The sequence below is a fragment of the Nothobranchius furzeri genome, chromosome 18 (genome assembly GCF_043380555.1).
Source record: "Nothobranchius furzeri strain GRZ-AD chromosome 18, NfurGRZ-RIMD1, whole genome shotgun sequence".
Classification (NCBI taxonomy): Eukaryota; Metazoa; Chordata; class Actinopteri; order Cyprinodontiformes; family Nothobranchiidae; genus Nothobranchius; species Nothobranchius furzeri.
Window position 1 is genome coordinate 31974142 of NC_091758.1, and position 18810 is coordinate 31992951.

An 18810-nucleotide genomic window follows, 5' to 3' on the forward strand; every position below is an offset into this window, starting at 1 on the left:
CGGTTTTCAACCACAGAGGCGTGGCTTTGCCAGTCTGCCCAGTTTGTAAGCTGGCATAGATTTTTGATGGAGAAAAAGATGGTTTTTGATATTTTTTATGTGTTTGTGAGGTGGTGGGCAGGTGATATGGGTTTGGCTTCATCAAAAAGATGCACCCACCTGGTAGAAACAAACAATAATAAAACTAAAAACCTTTTCCCTGCTGAATCAAACAACATTTGGCTCAGATTTCTTCATGAACAGTTGAGTTTTTGCTCGTGTGCAATCCAAAAGTGGGGAAGCGAGCTGGACGGAGTAAAAGATCAGAGGACTGAACGCAGCATCCACTTCTGCTCTCAACAGTAAAACTCAGCAGGAATTCACTGAGGCTACGAGTGCAGGTGTGCTCCACAAGAGCTTCCCTCCTTTTCACCAGGAATCTGAGGAAAGGCGGCATTTCCGCGTTGCAGAGACATGTTCAAAGGCATTCCAGTGATGTTTTGTGTTTGATGCGTACATTTAAAGCAGTAAACAACTGAGCTTTTGATTTAACGCCAGGGAAGAATGTTGCAAAAAATGGAGGGAAATAAACTCAGTTTGTTCAAAATGACAGCTAAAACGTTTAAACGAGCTTCAAAACGTGAACTTGAGCACATAAAACAAATATCTTTCAAGCACTATTTTGCAGAGTTGCTGTCACACTCGGCGGGGGTGAATTTTACACTTAGCTGGGGGTCTGCTGCTCTGCAAGTTCCCAGAAGAAAAAGCAGGATAGCTCATGTTTTACAGGCGTTGCTGAAGTGAGCAGGAAACGCAGAGGCTGAAGAGGCAGTTTGGGACTCATAAACAGAAAGGTTTAAGTTTAAGTGCCCGACACACATGAAGGAGATAAAGAAGCCCAGAGCTCTCCTGCAAAGAGAGTGACATCATAAAACAGAACAGCAGTAACAAGAGGGGAAGCATAAAGGACATATCTATTAATGGGAGTCGGTCCATAAAAGAGAAGCAGCAAAAAGGTTTCCTCCAACAAGCATCAGCTGGGAGAGTCGACAAGATCAAGATGTCGACTTCTACCAAGGCGATAAAACCCTGCTGTCTGAAAATAGACCTAATAAGCCACATTTGGCTGCGAAGGAACACAATAATGACAGTTTAGTCTAAACCTGCTGGGACAGGTGATGGTCCGGAGGGTTTCTACTAATAAAGAACATTTTAGGTGAAAAATATTTCCATTTGACAGCGGAAGTTGCTCCTTTAAACTTCCGTGTATTCCTGTTTGTGAGGACTCCTTATCACTCAGGGACATCATGGCTGCACAATAGGAAAACGTGTTATTGTTGAACATTGCTATAAACCCTCATGTTCTGCCATCGCAGTGCTCACATCATCAGCTGGCTGTCATTTATATATTTTAGCATTCCGTTTGAGTCTGTGATTTGTTGGAATCCAATGCTAAATTGATTTTGCAGTATTGATAAATGTTTGATAGTCTGTGCATCATGAACGTCATTCCCACCATGCTTTGACTAAAATAAAAGTAGAAATATTAAAACATCTTCACACTGAAAGGGGAAAATTAGGATTTGAGCAAAAAATGTTTATTTTGCAGTCGATTTAAAACATATTCTTAATCGGCTGTTTTTAAAAAATCTACACAGGAGCCAATCTGGCAGAGAGAATGATGCTAGCATTGAACTAAGTTTGATAAATGAACATAAACTTATTTGTTTTGCACCTGAGAAAGAAGTTTATTAAAGGAAAGTGAACTTTGAGCAAGTGTTCATTAAGGTGAACTTGTGCAACTCTTTGATAAAAGCTTAAAAGCACAGAAGGAGCACTTTCAATAGAAAGTCAGTCGTCAAATGCACATAATAACTAATTGGAATTAACTTTTTACTTTTACCTTTTTTGCACTCATTACACTTTTTTTATTGAATTTGGCTTAATGTGTCATTTTGCCTAATAAACCCCCCCCCCCCAACGTGGGCAAATCAGTGAAATATTAAAGACATTTGAATGGAGCCATTAAAGATCCATATACACCAAAAAAGCAAAAGACCAGATTTCCTGTTGTGTTGCTTCACATCAGCAGCACAAAAAGACAATTATATCTACTTGTCGGTAGTTTAATGTTAAAGTTAAAGTCCCATTAGTTGTCACACACACAGGTGTGTGTGTGTGAAATTTGTTCTCTGCATTTGACCCATCCCCTGGGGGAGCGGTGAGCTGCAGACACAGCCGCGCTCGGGAACTATTTGGTGGTTTAACCCCCCAATCCAACCCCTTAATGCTGAGTGTCAAGCAGGGAGGCATTGGGTCCCATTTTTTCAAAGTCAATGGTATGACCCGACCAGGAATCGAGCCCCGATCTCCCAGTCTCAGGGCGGACACTCTACCACTAGGCCACTGAGCTTACTGGTAATGTGTGTTGTTAAACTTGAAAACCATGTAAATTAAAAATTTTCGAAGCTGTGTTTGCATATATTGCTCACGCATCACAACAGTTTATTTAATTGGAAAGCAGAAATAATAATATAGGGTTTTGAAACTCACACAAAACTGATAAAAATACATTATTTTAGAATACCGGGAAGTCAAGCAATGAAAATGTGTCAAAATGTTTTAATCTAGCCTTCACTGATATCTAAGATGCCGAGTAAATTGCAGCTCATTTTCTCAAAATACAAAATTATGCAAAGTTGCTTTAAAATTTTAAATCTAAACTCAGTTGCCAATCACAAAACAGCTCCTACCCACTGCATCTGTATTGAGTTTTTCTGGTAGAAATCCATTATGAAAATCCATACAGCAGCAGATGACCTTTACAGAGCTTCTGCGTGTTGAAAAATTCAACGGCACAGATTTTTTTTTTTATGGAAATAAAACCAACTCTGCTGCCATTTTTGGTGAATGTGGGCCCATGCCATTTCCTTTAAAATGTCAGCAGACAAATTACCATGTCAGGTCATTTAAAAACAAATGTTCAGTGAAACACGCAGGTTTTCTTTGTTTAAGAAACTATATATGTCACTATCTCAGTAACCGGGCCACCGGTAGAAGTGTGTGTTGGAATGAGCACAAAATCCAGTCTTTAATAATGCAATCATAAATTGGTAGCAGTTAAGACCTGAAAGATGGATGACTTCTGCAGCAAAGTGGAAAGGAAAGAGGGACCCTGAGTGCGCTTCATCTTTCTTCTCTCTCCGGTACTTACACGCACATTCACACATCATCAATGCACACACTCGTCCTCGCTCCCAGAGCTGGACGCTCAAGCATGAAATGAACATGAGCAGCGTGAACTTTGACTGGCATTTTTGCACCTCGACAGGATTTATGGGGCACTATATGCGTATCTGAATGAGTCCCTGATGATAAAAAATAGCACAAAGCTTATGGCTAGGAAGTCCAAGGAGATGAGTTAACACGACCTGTTTATCAATCAGAACACAATCCGCAAATAGAATCACACAGAGACGCATGCGAACGTTGGCCGAGACACAAATGGAGATGTGTGGCGTGAAAGCACGCGGGTGCACTTACGCAGCAGCTGCAAACCACAACCACAGATTACTACTGTTGGTCACTGAGAAGCTCTTGTGGGAATGAAAAAATGCACCCAGTTGTCTCAAATAAAAGTTTATACTGATCATGTGATTGCACTCAAGTGGGTGAGAGGAAGGCTTACTGTGCAATTTTTTTCATGTTTTTAAATCATTTTCTTGAGCCATTATGTGCTAAAATGACCCTTTACAGGGTTATTGATAGGTCACTCAGACCCCCACCGCCCTCTGTGGCTAGAATACCACACTTGCAACTTCAGAGTGTCTGGACCGGTCCCTGTTAGTCTTAGTAAAGTGGAGCTGACATGCCAGCGCTGGAGTCTGCTTCCAGCACATTTCCTACATCTTTTAGATCTTGAACACAGCTGATTTAGTTAAACTTAAGCCTGATTTATGCTTCTCAGTTTGTGTCGGTGCGGAGACACGCAACGCCATTATGCTTCGGCGCAAGGGCTCTCCGACAGGCTCACAGAGGGTGACAGAGACACGCCCAAAATTTTAAACATCTGTCGAAAGTCACGGAGACCATGAGCTTGTGATTGGTCAGGACGCCGCTTCCTGTATATTCATCACCAGCACCGCTGTAGCTCTGTTAAAAAAGCAAACAGATATTTAGCAGCAGACCCCAAACAGATTGAAGAACGCATCGCAGAAAAAGTCCAAAAATGTTAACTTTTATTCACCCGTGAGTGAATGAGTATGAAATATGAAGTAAATGTGGGCGGAAACGACGGGAAATGTGGGTTTAGAAGTGGCGAACGCATGAAGAGGTGGATGAGAACGAAGGACAAATTTGGACGTGTTATAAAGTGTCTGAAATATATAAACACATTAGTAAATACACTATCGAGGACCAGATACATGTGTTATGGTGGCAGGATACCACAGAACAGCGCTACGCCCTCTGTTGTCCTGGTGGGGAATTGCTTTGCAACAGTCCGCTGCCTGAACAGAAGTTTGAATGTGAAAACCTTTCAGACACTCCGTGTGCGTCGCTCTGTTGCGGAGCTCATGGAGAAGTATAAATCACACACTGGTGAAATTCCTCTCTGCATTTGACCCATCCCCGTGGAGGGGAGCGGTGAGCTGCAGCGGTGAGCTGCAGCGGTGGCTGCGCTTGAGAACTATTTGGTGGTTTAACCCCCCGCCCAATCCAACTCCTTAAAAGCTGAATGTCAAGCATGGAGGCCTTGGGTCCCATTTTTCTGTGGTGTGACCCGACAGGTAATCACACCCCGATCTCCCCATCCCAGGTCGGACACTCTACCACCTGGCCACTGAGCTGTCAAGTGACGAGTCACTCCTGTAAAACTAATGAAAACTGAGCTTTCAGCTTTTAGATTAAGAAGGAGAAGAAAATATCATTTCTATTGCGCCTCTCAAGATAAAAATCATGAGGCGCTTCACAAAAACAAAAAATATTAAAAAAAATGTAAAAATATAAAAAAGCACTTAGAAAATGTTTAAAAATATATTTAAAATGAGCAAAAAATGTGTTAAGGTGTTAAAAAGACAGAAAAAGAGTTTCACTTTCAGTTTCATGACAGTGAATTAACAACGGACACTAGGGGGTGCTAAAAACAAGCCAAAACTGCATAATTTCATTGAAGGGTTTGTCCATCCAACTTTTCGAAGCAAACGTGCAGCACAGTCAGTGCTTTCACATGCGCAGCTTAACTGGTCCAGGTCGATCTAAGGTAATAAGGTTAGAGTCTTATCCTAGTTTACATGTTGGTCAGACAAGCAAACACTCAAATGAAGTTCGTTCCACTCCGGTACAGTAGGTGGCAACATGCGCCCTTTTGTGTCTGCATTCTTCCGGTTAGCTTATAGCAACACTAATAGTAAACAAATGCTAGCAGGAGTAAAGCAGACAAAGTTAAAACAGGATTTGCACAATGGCCGAAGCAATGTACAACGCTGCAGCACAGCTTATTTGGTATGCACTTTACTGTTTGATGGTGTTACGTGTGTTACTTTGTGGTCATGATATTATCAGAAGACAGCTTCCCCGGTGGCATCACTTCCGGAAAATACTGAGCTCAACTGAGTCGTTTACATGCAGATGCAGTTGGCTTCCTACCGCATTATCTGGGTGCTTCAGCATAGAAGAAGAAGAACCAGTTCGCCTTTAGCAAGACTAACGTGTTTACATGCAATAAAAAAAACGACGTCAGTCTATTCAAGGCAATGGTTTGGTTTTCTGATGCCCGTGTCACTTCCTGAACTGGCAGGTGAGATGTTGCATCTGCTAAAGAGGTAAAACAAACACTTCAAGTCCAACTGAGGAAGCACACTTAACTAAACCACTGTTTGCTGTGAGTGAGGGAGCCACGCCCAAACATCTCAGGAGTTTGCCATCTGCATATCCATCTTGGCAAGGATACACTGCATTGGCATTCTCTTTTCAGCGCATTGCTATAAACTGGGGTGTTTGTCTGCTACCACAAGGCCTGCTGTCAATTGAGTGCATTTTATGGAGCCAGCAGGAGATTACCTCCAACTCAGTGCTCCTCAGTGTCTGTGTACCATGTTGAAAATTTATCTCAGCAATGATGTCTCTCCAATACTCTAAATCAGGCTCAATAATGGACTGCAGTCTGGCCAGATTGTGCATGTCTCACTTCAGCATGACATATGGTTCTGTATGCAGAGAGATCTGCAAGAGCATGAAACAAACACACAAATGCAAATGTTCATAATCTGCACATGAATAAAGCACCATATCAAACTGATTAACAGTTACACTTCTTGTTGCAGTAGGGCTCTTTGTTCACCAACATTTCTGCCTCTGTTGCTCCATTCTCATGCTCGCATAGACCTGTGCTGTGCTGCAACACATCGCCCTGTCAGCCTCCACTTCACTTTCATTGTTCACCCCTTTCTGGCTCTCTGTAGCACATAATCCTTTACCAAACAGCAGAAAACTCACTCAGACATGGATTTTTATGTTCGGTAATCATTTTTCAAACACAATAAGAATGAACGAGCGGGAGGGAATTTAGGGGTTGTCAGAATCTCAGCCTTACACGAAGCTTTATTCCAACATGTTATGTAAGAGTGTTTGTTCATGGGAACAGGGCAGAGATGCAGGGTGGGTCATGAATGTCTGAGTGATGAAAAAGTGCCATAAAAAACCAATCTGGGGAGACACTTTACATAACATTGGACTTTTGGAACAGATTACACGTGTTGACTTTTATGTACTGAAGATGAGGAGAACAGATAAGTGAGCTGTTTGCTTTTAGGTAGTACATCATGATTAGATCACTCTGGATCAGGCTCTTCTACATTTGACAGAATAGAAAATGTGTTTCTTAAAATGCCAAAGACAATAAGATGTTTCGTGTCTTCTGCAGGTGTTTATCGCATGGACGTAATTTTGGGGGGGGGACAGGGGGGACATGTCCCCCCCCCCCCCACACACACACACACTTTTTCCAAAATCAAGTCTTGACCCCTGCACTTTTTACCATCCAAAAACAATATTACGCTACATTAAATTGACACTGGTTGAGCTCTAAGACAAAGCGGAAAACAGCCGTTTGTGTTGAAAACTGTTTCCCATTAGAGCATACTGCAAAGACACCCACCCGCCGTGTCCCCCCCACTTCTAAAGTGAAAATTACGTCCATGGTTTATAGTATTTTGCAGAAAAGTCATGATTCCCTGTTTTGGGTGCCTTTTCTCCTAAAGCACGTTTGCAGAACAGATTGGGTGTGTAATAAAGCTAAAGAAGAAAGTTTTCAACACCCCCTCATTTATTTCAGCTTTTACATAACAAGGAGGGACACCCAAACACCTCTCTCCACAACAGCTCTTCCTGAGGGATCCATTCCCTCCAGGAAATTCTTAGACTTAAGCAGGGTCTCCTTTCAGCGTGATGAGTTCAGAAAACCTCCAGAAAAATGCGACCAGAAAGCCTCATCAGATGCACAACCCGCCTCTAAAGGCTCATTTTGATGAGGAGGAGCAGTGGTTTGTCTCTGATCTTCCATGGAGAGCAAATGCTCATTTCAGCTGCTTGTATCCATAAAATTATTCCTCTGGTCATGTTGGGCCAACACCTTCTTCGTTACAATAATCCAGAGCTATTCCCTCCTGCACACAAAGCCCAAAGCCATCATTCCTTTACTCCATCTTATTCATAAACAAGACACATAGTTGTTTAAGTTCCTCCGCTTAAGGCAGAAACTCGAGGAGCATTCCAGTTCTGAATACGAGAACTAAGGCGTCAGAGTTGGAGGAGCTACCTCATCACAACTACCTCATATTCTGGTGCTGAAAGAAGAAGGAAAATATCTCTAAGCTTTTTAATCGCATCAAAAACATTTAACATTTTTATTTAAAGGACAAATTTTCTCTGAGCCTCCACTGGTTCAAGAACGCAACCTTTGCTCCAATTGAAGGTGGCAGAGTAAATTTCCAGGTCGACGTGGGTCTAAACAGTTCTGCTCACTCAGACGGGTAACTGCTGGAACATCTGGACCCCTCTCTGCACACATTAAAGCAGCATGCAGTCGCAGCAAAAAAGAACCAGATGGCCAAATGAGGACACATTCCGGTAAATCTGCCCAGGAGTGTAGATTTTGTGTCTGTCTCTGTGGGCATCTGCTGAGGAGCTTCCGTCAGCTCTTGTTTATTCCTGTCTACAGCGGATCTGCTCCTCTGAGCAGACTGCAGTGCAGCATGGGCAAACAGCATGGCAGCTATTCCAGGAGCATTCCTTCACCTCCTCCAACAGACTCCTGCACCATCCTGCTGATGAAAGGTGATGAGCATCAGCCTCACTTCAGCTCTTTTTTTATCCAAACCCATCAGACCTCTGAATCTGGACACCCTGAACCCATTACCTACGCTAACTTAGCAATCTACTCTTGCAATTGCGATAAGTAGTGGACTGGCCTGCAACAATTGGGGTTGATTCACTTTTCAGCTCAACAAATTAAGGATGTAAAATGAAACTGCAGCAGACACGGTGAAGATTTGGCCTTCATGTCAGAGTTGCCTGGAGGTTAGAAAATGGGGTTTGTGGCCGGAGAAAGTGCTGTGAAAGCAGCACCAGCTGTGAAAATCTGGAACCAGGAAGTGAATGTGAAAGCCTGAGCTTCCCTGTAACAACTGACGCAGTTTTTCCACTATCTGAATCAAAAAGGTATGGTTGCACTGGAGTGAAAGTTAAGGCTCAAAAATATTTTTTACAAAGCAATCAACTCCTTCTAGGTCTAAAAAATGACTATTTATGTTATTTTGTTTCAGAACTTTTCAAAATAAGAACCCATTAGAACCACTTTTGACACTTTAACAGTCTTACCGCAGCTTAAAAAAAACATTTACTTTTTTAACCATTTTCTGTTAAAGGGGTCATACTATGACTTTTGTTTTTGTTAAATTGGTTTTATGGTTGATATCAAACATGTTTATGTGTTAATTTGCACATAATCCCACATAAAGTGATTTTAGCAGTTTTATTCTTGACAGTTTCAGCACCTCTTCAGAATGAGCCATTTCAAGCTGGAGCTGGCCCCATCCCACCCTCTCTTCTCATGCTGCTGTAAGCTAAGAAGCTCTGATATTCAAGAGTTGCTCGAGGAAGAGCAGCTGCTCCTCCAGCAGCAGCTGCTCTCTTCCAGGTGAGATATGGTTCTATCTGAAAGTCCCCATTTGTGACATCACAAAAGGAGATGTTTTGAAACAGCTTGTTTTAGGCGCATACTTCCTATTCAATTCAATTCGATTTTATTTATATAGCGCCAAATCACGACAAGAGTCATCTCAAGGCACTTCACATGATAAACATTCCAATCCAGGTCAGTTCATTAAGCCAATCAGAAAAAAAAGTTTCCTATAGATGGAACCCAGCAAATTGCATCAAGTCACTGACTTCCTAAAACCAAACACTGGCAGAAAACAGATGGATGGGTTTTTTTTTTTTGTTTGGGAGTGTTTATAGAGGCAGTGGAGACCTACATGGCAGCAGAAAATGATGAAAAATTGGAGTTTTGCAGAATATTTCCCTTCAAACTAAACAAAAATTTGCATGTAGTTGGAAATAATATCTGGGAATTGATGTAAAGTGGCAGAGAGCAACTGCAGGCTGCTGCAGCTCAAACACACAGGAGCCTTGTGACTGATGCTTGTGGTCTCTGCACCACTTGACACCAGATTATTGCTCTACAGTTTAATACAGCCACATGCCATAAAGCAGAAGTCACACTGCATGCAGGGATGAAGCAGCAGCACAGAGTCTCCTTTCTCTTCCTGGCTCGTTTTTCATCTCCTCGTGTGTTCTCTGCAGTGAAAAACACACACACACACACACACACACACACACACACCCACAGAGCCTCATGGGCTCAGGTGCTCAGAGGTGAATGAATAATATGGTAATGCTCTGTTTTAGCTCTACGTCAGCTCAAGTTTCACAAGCAAACGTATTTGTTCTTTATTTTAATGGGCCCTTTTTTTTTTACCATCCATCTGCCAGTCACTCCATCCAGATACTTGTTGTAATGCTGGGAAATTGTCAGCGCGCACCTGTTCTCGGCCAGGTTGGCCACATTAAACGCTAATCGACCACACAGGTTGGGGAAACTGACAAGAAGGTCAAACATCAGCCAGCAGAGAAAAGTGAAACTTGCCTGGATTGTGTGTGAAACAATATGGCGGTGATGGTAGAGCAAGCTCTCACACAGCAAGCTCACACTGATCTGTTAATCAATAAAACAATAATCCCAACGCTCATCTTTTCTTGTGGGTTAGGATTATTTCACAGATCTACGAGCATGCACAAAAGCAGGTTAACAACATCTCCATCTAAATACATAATCAACATCTTTTCCCGGAGCTTTAAGGAATGAAGCACAGCTTTAAACACTTAGGTGATCAGAATTTGAGCGTGTCGAGGGTCAAATGAGGAGTGAAACAAAAATAAATCCACCATGAATCCTAATGAACCATTTGTGCGAATTACTGCTCCCCTGATTCATTAATTCAACAAGAGATAAACTAGCAAAAGGCCTCTTTGTTGCATAAATAAATTCATGCTGCTTTATTCATAGTCACATGTGCATCATCTATAAGACATGTGAACACACTGGGCATGGTGAATGCATGCTAGACACGATTAGCTGATGGTTTTTGTTTTGCTTCAATTCATTCTCAATATTTAAGCTATTTTGAGTTTTTTGGTCAAACATGTTGCATAAATAAAATCTAGTCCGTTTCATATTGTTGTATTTAGTATTATAGAATTGAGTTGCTCAATACGTAGATGAAATAGAAATAGATGCAGTGATGATGTGTTGTTTTTGTTCAGGTTTGAACCAAAACAGCGCAAAAGAAATCCCCTCTGCTTCTTTTCATATGAATAAACTGTGATTAATCACACCCAGGCCTGATTAATTTAAGGGAACCTATCTGACAACAAGAAGTAAGCTAAAAGATCTCAAAAACCAACACATCAGGACCCGATCAGAAGAATTTCTCAATCCAAAAAACCCAGAACAAATTAAAACAGGTGTCACTTGGTAAGGTTTGAGGTCAGAGGTCATGAGTCAACTATAGGAGAAGAGACGATGGTGGTAATGTCTACTAGAAAATATCTTCATGATCCCCAAGACGTTTGGACTGATGAGACAAAAGTCAAACACTGTGGAGGCTGTGAAACAAACTTGAATTTTCTGTAAAACAAATGTCATGGCAACAGTCAAACACAGCGGTGGCAGTGTGATGATCTGGAACCTGAATGACTTGCTAAAAGTGATTGAATTGTGAATTCTGCTCTCTACTAGAAAGTCGTGAAAGAGAACATTTGTCCATAAACATGAAGTTCATGCTACATTTTCTGTATTTAGTTTTTATTAGGGATTGGGAACTTAACACATTAATTACGATTAATTAATTTGAGCCAGAGCGGCACCCCAACCGAGAGCTGGGAATGTTTTACTGTCACAACTTATGCCCTATATATCAATAAATACTATCAAGCTGCACACAAAACAGCAGAGCCTGGGCTACAAGACCATATACTGTAAATCTTGTCATATGTTTTCTAGTTGGTAGAAAGCAGGCAGGCAGCAACTTTATCCGTGTGAACTTTATTACAGCAGGACGGACAAGCATTCACCCAGCATTTATCTCGTAACCCTCAGCAGAACTTCCCTTGAACTCTCAAATTGTCTTGAACGATTAAAACACGATTAATCAAGATTAATTCATTGCAAAGCCTCCAATTAATTAGATATATTTTTTAATCAAGTCCCACCCTAGTTTTTAGCAAACCTTATTTACTTTTTAATGGAAATGTGTTTGCCAATCTGAAATATTTAAGTGGGACAAATGTGCAAAAAGAAAAGGCTGAAAATGCTTAATTTCGCACATGTGGCAGCAGCTCCACACCACTGATGAAATTAACCTACAATTCAACATTCTTTCATGCCACAAACTTTTACAAAGCTGTGTTCCTGGGCAGAGGCTGGGTCTGATGCGGCTCCTTACGCAGCGAATGTTGACAGGTCCTTTGATCAAAATGAAAACATCAAGTGGTTTCTTTGAAGAGGAGATTGATGCAGTAATCTTCCCCTGAATCATGCCTAACTTAGCCACTGTGTCCAGCCACAATAAACGCAGCTTCAGTATTCTGAATCCAGACTGTCTACCAGCTGACGATTGAAGTCACTCATTATTGCAGGTTTTAGTTATGCAAATTAAAAAGGTGAATTCCCTTGATTAAATCAAGTCCCAGAGGTTGTCTTTCTTGTATCTACCTGTTCTTTTATTAAATGACTTCTTTAGTCCTTAATTATATTTTATCACCTTCTGTACGAACATCATGAAACGTGTCAAAGCTGTGAAAATTAAGGAAAGGTGGCTCAAGGACATAATTACAGCTAATTTAATTTGGAGTTGCATTTCTCTGTAAGAGCAAGACGTGGCAAATGACGAGGTAATTTTTGAAGTTTGCGCCGTTTAATCGTTTGCTAAAATTTACCAACTGAAGGTCAGCGAGGAAAAAAGGAAAAATGTAAAAACTATTAATGATGAACTTGCAGTCTGCATACAAATACTTCCCTGAATTTTACTCCTACTAGTGGCGTACAAGTACTTTGTTATTCCACCCAAAGTACTACTTTTTACTTTTACTCCACTACATTTTCTAAAATGTTTCATGTGTAAAAAATTTTATGTGTAACTCTTAAGTACATTTGAAAATGCATACTTAAATACTTTTACTCAAGTCAAAAAGTACTTGGATACTTCCACTTTTACCTAAGTACACTTTTACCCCTTTATCTGTACTTTTACTTAAGTAAAAAGTACTCCTGCCTGTAACAACTGTTAGTCCTACTTCAAAGCTGTGCAGACATGAGGGGAGGGAACTTTCATCCTCACTGTAAGCATGTTCCTCTAGACCTAAACAGGAAAACACACACACACACACACACACACACACACACACACACACACACACACACACACACACACACACACACACACACACACACAACTTTCCCTCCAGTAGACTCCAGCACATTCACTGCCCACTTTTCCATGAGTTTTCATCCACTTGCTACTACAACTATAACCAAACAATACATGAAGTCTGGGGGGGGGGGTTCTGTCTGGGGACCAAGCGACTTCCTTTACAGAAAATAAACGAGTCTGCAGGCAGATTGCGAGGGTGGGGAAGTGTGACCTTGAGTAAACAGTCTTGTTTTTTTTCCCAGGACGACTGCAGACTCAACACAGGCCCAAACCCTGGCAGGTATATGAGACAAACCCACGGACCACCTGATGAACCCTGTTGACCTTCTGCTCTCCTCGGAGGAAGTCATTTGGAAGCAATCATCCGTAACCGCATCCATCTCATGAGGCTCAACAGGTGAGCAGCTCAAACTCACAAAGACAATGGGTTTATTATCCTCCAGCAAGAGGAGCCCATGCATAACGGTTTGCTACCCCAACATTAAGTCCCAATTTAGCCATCAACAAGTCTAAATTAGAGATAAAAGGATGGTCTTCAGCTCTATTTCCCCATACAGAGCGCCTACAGTTTTAAAAACAGATTTAGCCCAAAAGGCTAAGGAGTGGATACCCAAACGTCCTGCAATAACTGGACCACACATAGAGCCCAGGTGGTACAGAAAATGCCCCCTTGTCTCTGGTACACCTGCTGAGAGAACATCAGGTGCTGTGGGATTAGGGGTGAACCATTAAGAGCTGTAATCCAATCTCACTTCGAGACTCCTTCTTACAAGAAACAATAATTAAAAAAAGAAAATGGGACAACAAAGGAGAGCAAACCTGAGGGGGCGAGCTGGCCCGCCACAACAACAGCCTATATTTAACAGTGGTGGGAATTGTGGGAGCAGCCATACAGGAACACAGCAAAGGGCCGATTGGGACTGAACTTCCTTCTCAGTCTCCTTTCAGCTCCCCCCTTGGACACCCCCCACACAACTTCAACACACACACACACACACACACACACACACACACACACACACACACACACACACACACACACACAACATAAAAAGTTAAGCATTGTTTAGCCAAACAAAGGGCTACTTTCAGTCTCTCAAAAGCCCCAGTTTTACATCCAAGGCCAGCATTTGAAGTCAAGTAGCAATAATTTACCTTCCAAATACACATTGGAGGGTTATTGGTATAGGATACAGTTTCATGAGTCAGAGTGAGAAACAGGTGTAGGCCAGGAAGAACCAAAGGACCCAAGAAAGGTTTCATCAGGTACTTCCTCAGCTTTAGTGAACATTCAAACTTTCAGAATGGTTGGGATGTGTTTAAAAATGGAGAAAATGACCTTTAAGGAGTTTTGGTCAGCCAGAGCCAGCGCCTGTCTCTTCAGCTCCGAGAGCCTCTTCTGGCACTGCTGGCAAAAGCCTCCTTTCTCCTCCGACTCGGAGATGGAGACCGACCCGGCGCCCTCGGGAGGAGGTCGGCTGCTGCAACGCGGGTCCTCCGCAGAGTAAATCCTTTTCCTGGGGGTCACCGCGGACTCTCCACTCGGACATCCCTCCACCTTCAGCATAACACATATACAAAGTTTGGTTAGACATTTGGCTGCGAGAGAACGTTTATGCACCAAGTGCGCGTTTTCTTAGCCCGCACATGTCCGAGTGCGCACAGCATTAAGCTTAAAATTGGACACGAAAGTTCGTGTGTTCATTCTATTTCTCACTTACAGTAAACGTGCGGCTGTAATGGTCCTCTCCAGAAAGCCAGCTGGACCCACATGAACTCATTCTCCTTGGTTTTGGTTTTCACCTTCAGGTGCTGAGCAGGACAGAGCCATGCGCTGCAGACCTGACTCCGGGTTACCTGTCATCTGTCACATCTGAGCTGCACAGAGAGCTGGTGTCCAAAAGTTTTCAAGTTGCGCTCGAGTTCTGCATGCATGGCACAGGAGGGAGGTGTGGCGCACTGCTGGAAAGGGAGGGCTGGGGAAACTTTCCCTCACTGTGGGCTCTGTTTAAGACCAGAGATACGTCTTCTCTTTTAAATGTTCCCTCTTATAATACCATTTTATTGTTTACATTTTGTGGCACAATATATCCCAAATGAAATAAAATCACATCACTCATTTGAACGTTTGGTCCAATCTTATGTGAAATCAAATCTTTATGGACGTAAAATCTGGTCAGAAAAGAGCAAAACTGCTGTTTTTCTAAAAGCAAGTTTTGGGAAATGTCCCTTTGAACAGATTTCTTGTGTAGGCTTTTACCTTAACTGTTGCAATTAAAGTGCGCTTCTGCAGTTACCGCTCAGGCGCAGCGCTGTGCGTCAGCAGCGTGACTCTGGCGCCATCCTCCGTTCAAAACACGTAACAGCAGCTCTGAATGGGGTGTGGGGGCCACTAATTTAATATTTCATTGGTAAACTTTGAATATTTCATGTGGGTGATGTAAGCCACAGTGGCCCATACTGGAAGTGTAATGTTTTTCTGTCTTGAAATTTTTATTTTTATTTTTGACGAATAATATAATGAGTCAAAAACAGGAAATAAAGTCATAAAACGTTCATTTGATGTTAATTTGTATCTTTTTTCCGTTTTAAAAGATTATTTTAGGAGATTAAACAATCTACTCCCTCTTAGTGTCTCCAAACACTCAGAACATTTCAATATTTTTTTCCGTCAAGCTTACACGTGTTGTTTTATTATTTTTATATAAATGTACATGTAAAAACAGCAAAATACTGTATTTAAGTTCAAAACTTTTCCTGTCTAAATCCAAAAGATGAATCCATAACGGAAGAGACGTTGACTCTCATACACGTGCGTTTTTTTTTTTGGCATCAGATGATCAGATAGTTTTTTTTTTTGTTGTTGTTTGTTTGTTTGTTTTTTATCAGATCCTCATTTGAAACATCCCTACCTTTGTTTTCCTTTTCAGTAGATGACTTGTAAACCCAAATATGATGTCGGAGTCAACAAAGATTGTCCCCAGATCTATGACACTAGGGTTGGGTTTCCCAGCGGGAGATCCCGGTGAGTTTGGCAAAGCCATGATGTGGTCTCGAAAACACGCCACTTCGGGGGGAAACCTATTTGATTTGTAGATCCATCGCATTCGTGTGTCTTGCGCCCCCAGAAAAGATCCGCAAGGTGTTTTAATCCGGACATTCAGCGAGTCGCGGTGAAGCTGCCGCACGTGTGCGTAAAATAACCCTTTGGTGTTTCCAGATGTCCGAAAACGAAAATTAAAAAAGGTAACAAGTAGAATCCAGTCGGCATGTAGAAATGATTTAAATCCACTGCGGTACTTTTAAACGCATCATCTGGTTGGTCCTGTGAGATGTCTGAGCGCGGCTGCTCGTCTGAAGATAAGGAGCACCTTGCGCATCTGCTGCGCACTGATCCCCCTGCCTCTCCTCTCCTCTTCACTCCCCTCTCCTCACTCAGCCATCCTCTCTCTCTCCCCTAAGCTCCCCTGTCGCTGATGACCCCCTCTCCCTCCCGATCTGCGTGTGCGTGGTTGTCATCACCCGCACCGAGGGTGTAAAACACTGATTGTGACCCCACGATGACACCATGTTCTTGTGTTAAAGGTACACACGTGCCGATGGATGGTTTCAGGAGTCGTTTTGTATCTCAACAAACTCTTTGAAAAATGCATATTTTATCCATAAATAAATATTAAGTGACTGAATCCCATTTTTATCTAATAACATAAAATTGTACACTGAATTGAAATAATTGTAATCGTAAAGTTGTGAGTAAATTAAGTTTGGTTCTGCAGAATTAGAAAAATCACATTTAATCACAAATGTATGAAACGGCTAAAAAAGTGTGACTCAAACAGTTTGTTCCTACATTTCCCATGATGCACCACGGTGGATGAGTCAGTGGAACCCCGCTGAGCGGGTTTACGGATTTGTGGCACAGCTGTACTAAAAGATGCATTCAAATGCACAGGAAATTACAGCTCTCCCAGAGTGACTCTTAAGATGAAAAACGTAACAAACAGAAACTTTTATTATTATTATTATTATTATTATTATTATTATTATTATTATTATTATTATTATTATTATTATTATTATTATTATCAGTATTATTAATATTAATGAAGTTTTAAATAAAAAAGTGCTTCTGATCACTTTTACTTACCCTTACACACACAAGCATATATACACCCACGCGCACACACACACACACATGCACACACAGATAGACATACATGTATACACACACACACACACACACACACAAACATACACACACACAGACAGACACACACGTATATGTATATGTATACACATTCACACACACATATACACACACACACACATACACATTTACACACACACACACACACACACACACAGACATACACCTATACACATACACACACACACACACACACATACAGACATACACGTATACACACACACACACACACACACACACACACACACACACACACACAGACATACACGTATACACATCCACACACACACACACACACACACACACACAGACATACACATATACACACACACACACACACACACACACACAGAGACATACACGTATACACATCCACACACACACACACACACACACACACACACACACACACAAACACGTATACACATCCACACACACACACACACACACACACACACAGATACATACACGTATACACATCCACACACACATCCACACACACACATACACACATACACGTATACACACACACACACACACACACACAGACATACACGTATACACATACACACACACACACACACACACACACACACACACACACACACACACACACACACACACACACACACACACACTTTATTGTAAGGATTTACATTGTCCCCTACAGGAGGTCTGGGCTGCCCCTCCCTGTGGGACTGCAGGCGCTCCTGCATCTGCTGCCCTCCTGCTCAGAGACAAACCGCTCTGGGCGTCTCATTAACACTCCTCTTACGTCTTATCCCTCACCCAGTGCCCGTGAGACCTTTGCAGCTCCTCCCGGTGCACGGACAGGCTTTGTGAGACGCATTTAGCAAATATTGATAGTTTTTGGCACACTGAGGAGATCAAAGACATAAAGAAAGGGGTAAGGGGTCTGTCTGAAAGGAAAAGGGGGGATAAATGGTTTTCAGGGCTTTCATGAATGATTTATGCAATATCGCTCTGAGGAAAAAAATCATTTGGTTTTCTTGAGTCAGATACAACAGTAAAGCACCTGAGTGCAACCATGGGCCCACATAATGAAATGTGACACATATTTAATGAAGCACTGACTGTATTCTCTCTGTTACAGGTGGAACCACATGAATGTGACATTGGACCATAAAACCCATTTTCATTACTTTGGGCAGTGACCATCCCTGCAGACAGGTCCATCACCCCCCACAGACCCATCACAGACAAATGGATCTTTATTGACTTGTTTTAATCAGCACCTCTGAATGGTACAGAAAAGCTGTGGGGAAAAAACGAGCGTTATGCAGCAGCAGAGCAGGCGGAACTCTTGTCTGTGTTCCTGCAGGATACATTTACTGAGGTATAAAGATTTTTAAAGCTCCCTGCAACAGCAGGTGTGGTTGCAGCATGATGAGGCAACGACGGCATAAAGGAGGCAGGAACACGTCTTCAGCGCTCTCCGACGTTTGCAGCATTTGTCCGACTGCTCAAGTGGTCCTAAACATTTCACAATTTTCTCAAAGAACTGTTGAACTGTTGAGAACCACTTAATCAGAAAGACTGAGCACTCTGTCCTCT

At 42.0% G+C, this 18810-nt stretch overlaps 1 protein-coding gene across 2 annotated transcripts in view; it reads right to left on the reverse strand.

Annotated features, from left to right (window-relative positions):
* kif26ab (kinesin family member 26Ab) overlaps positions 1-16325 on the reverse strand; it is an 80052-nt gene extending 63727 nt beyond the window's left edge. The window contains exons 1-2 of one of the 2 annotated variants that reach the window (XM_054741596.2): positions 15941-16325; positions 14368-14586 (exon numbers count right to left, since the gene is read on the reverse strand). In XM_054741596.2, the coding sequence (XP_054597571.2) occupies positions 14368-14586; positions 15941-16135 (414 nt within the window). In that variant the 5' untranslated portion in view covers positions 16136-16325. Of the gene's footprint in view, positions 1-14367; positions 14587-14749; positions 14946-15940 lie in introns of those variants that run through there. The other variant, XM_015970103.3, reaches the window with a different exon arrangement.
* Between the last annotated feature and the right edge of the window lie 2485 nt (positions 16326-18810).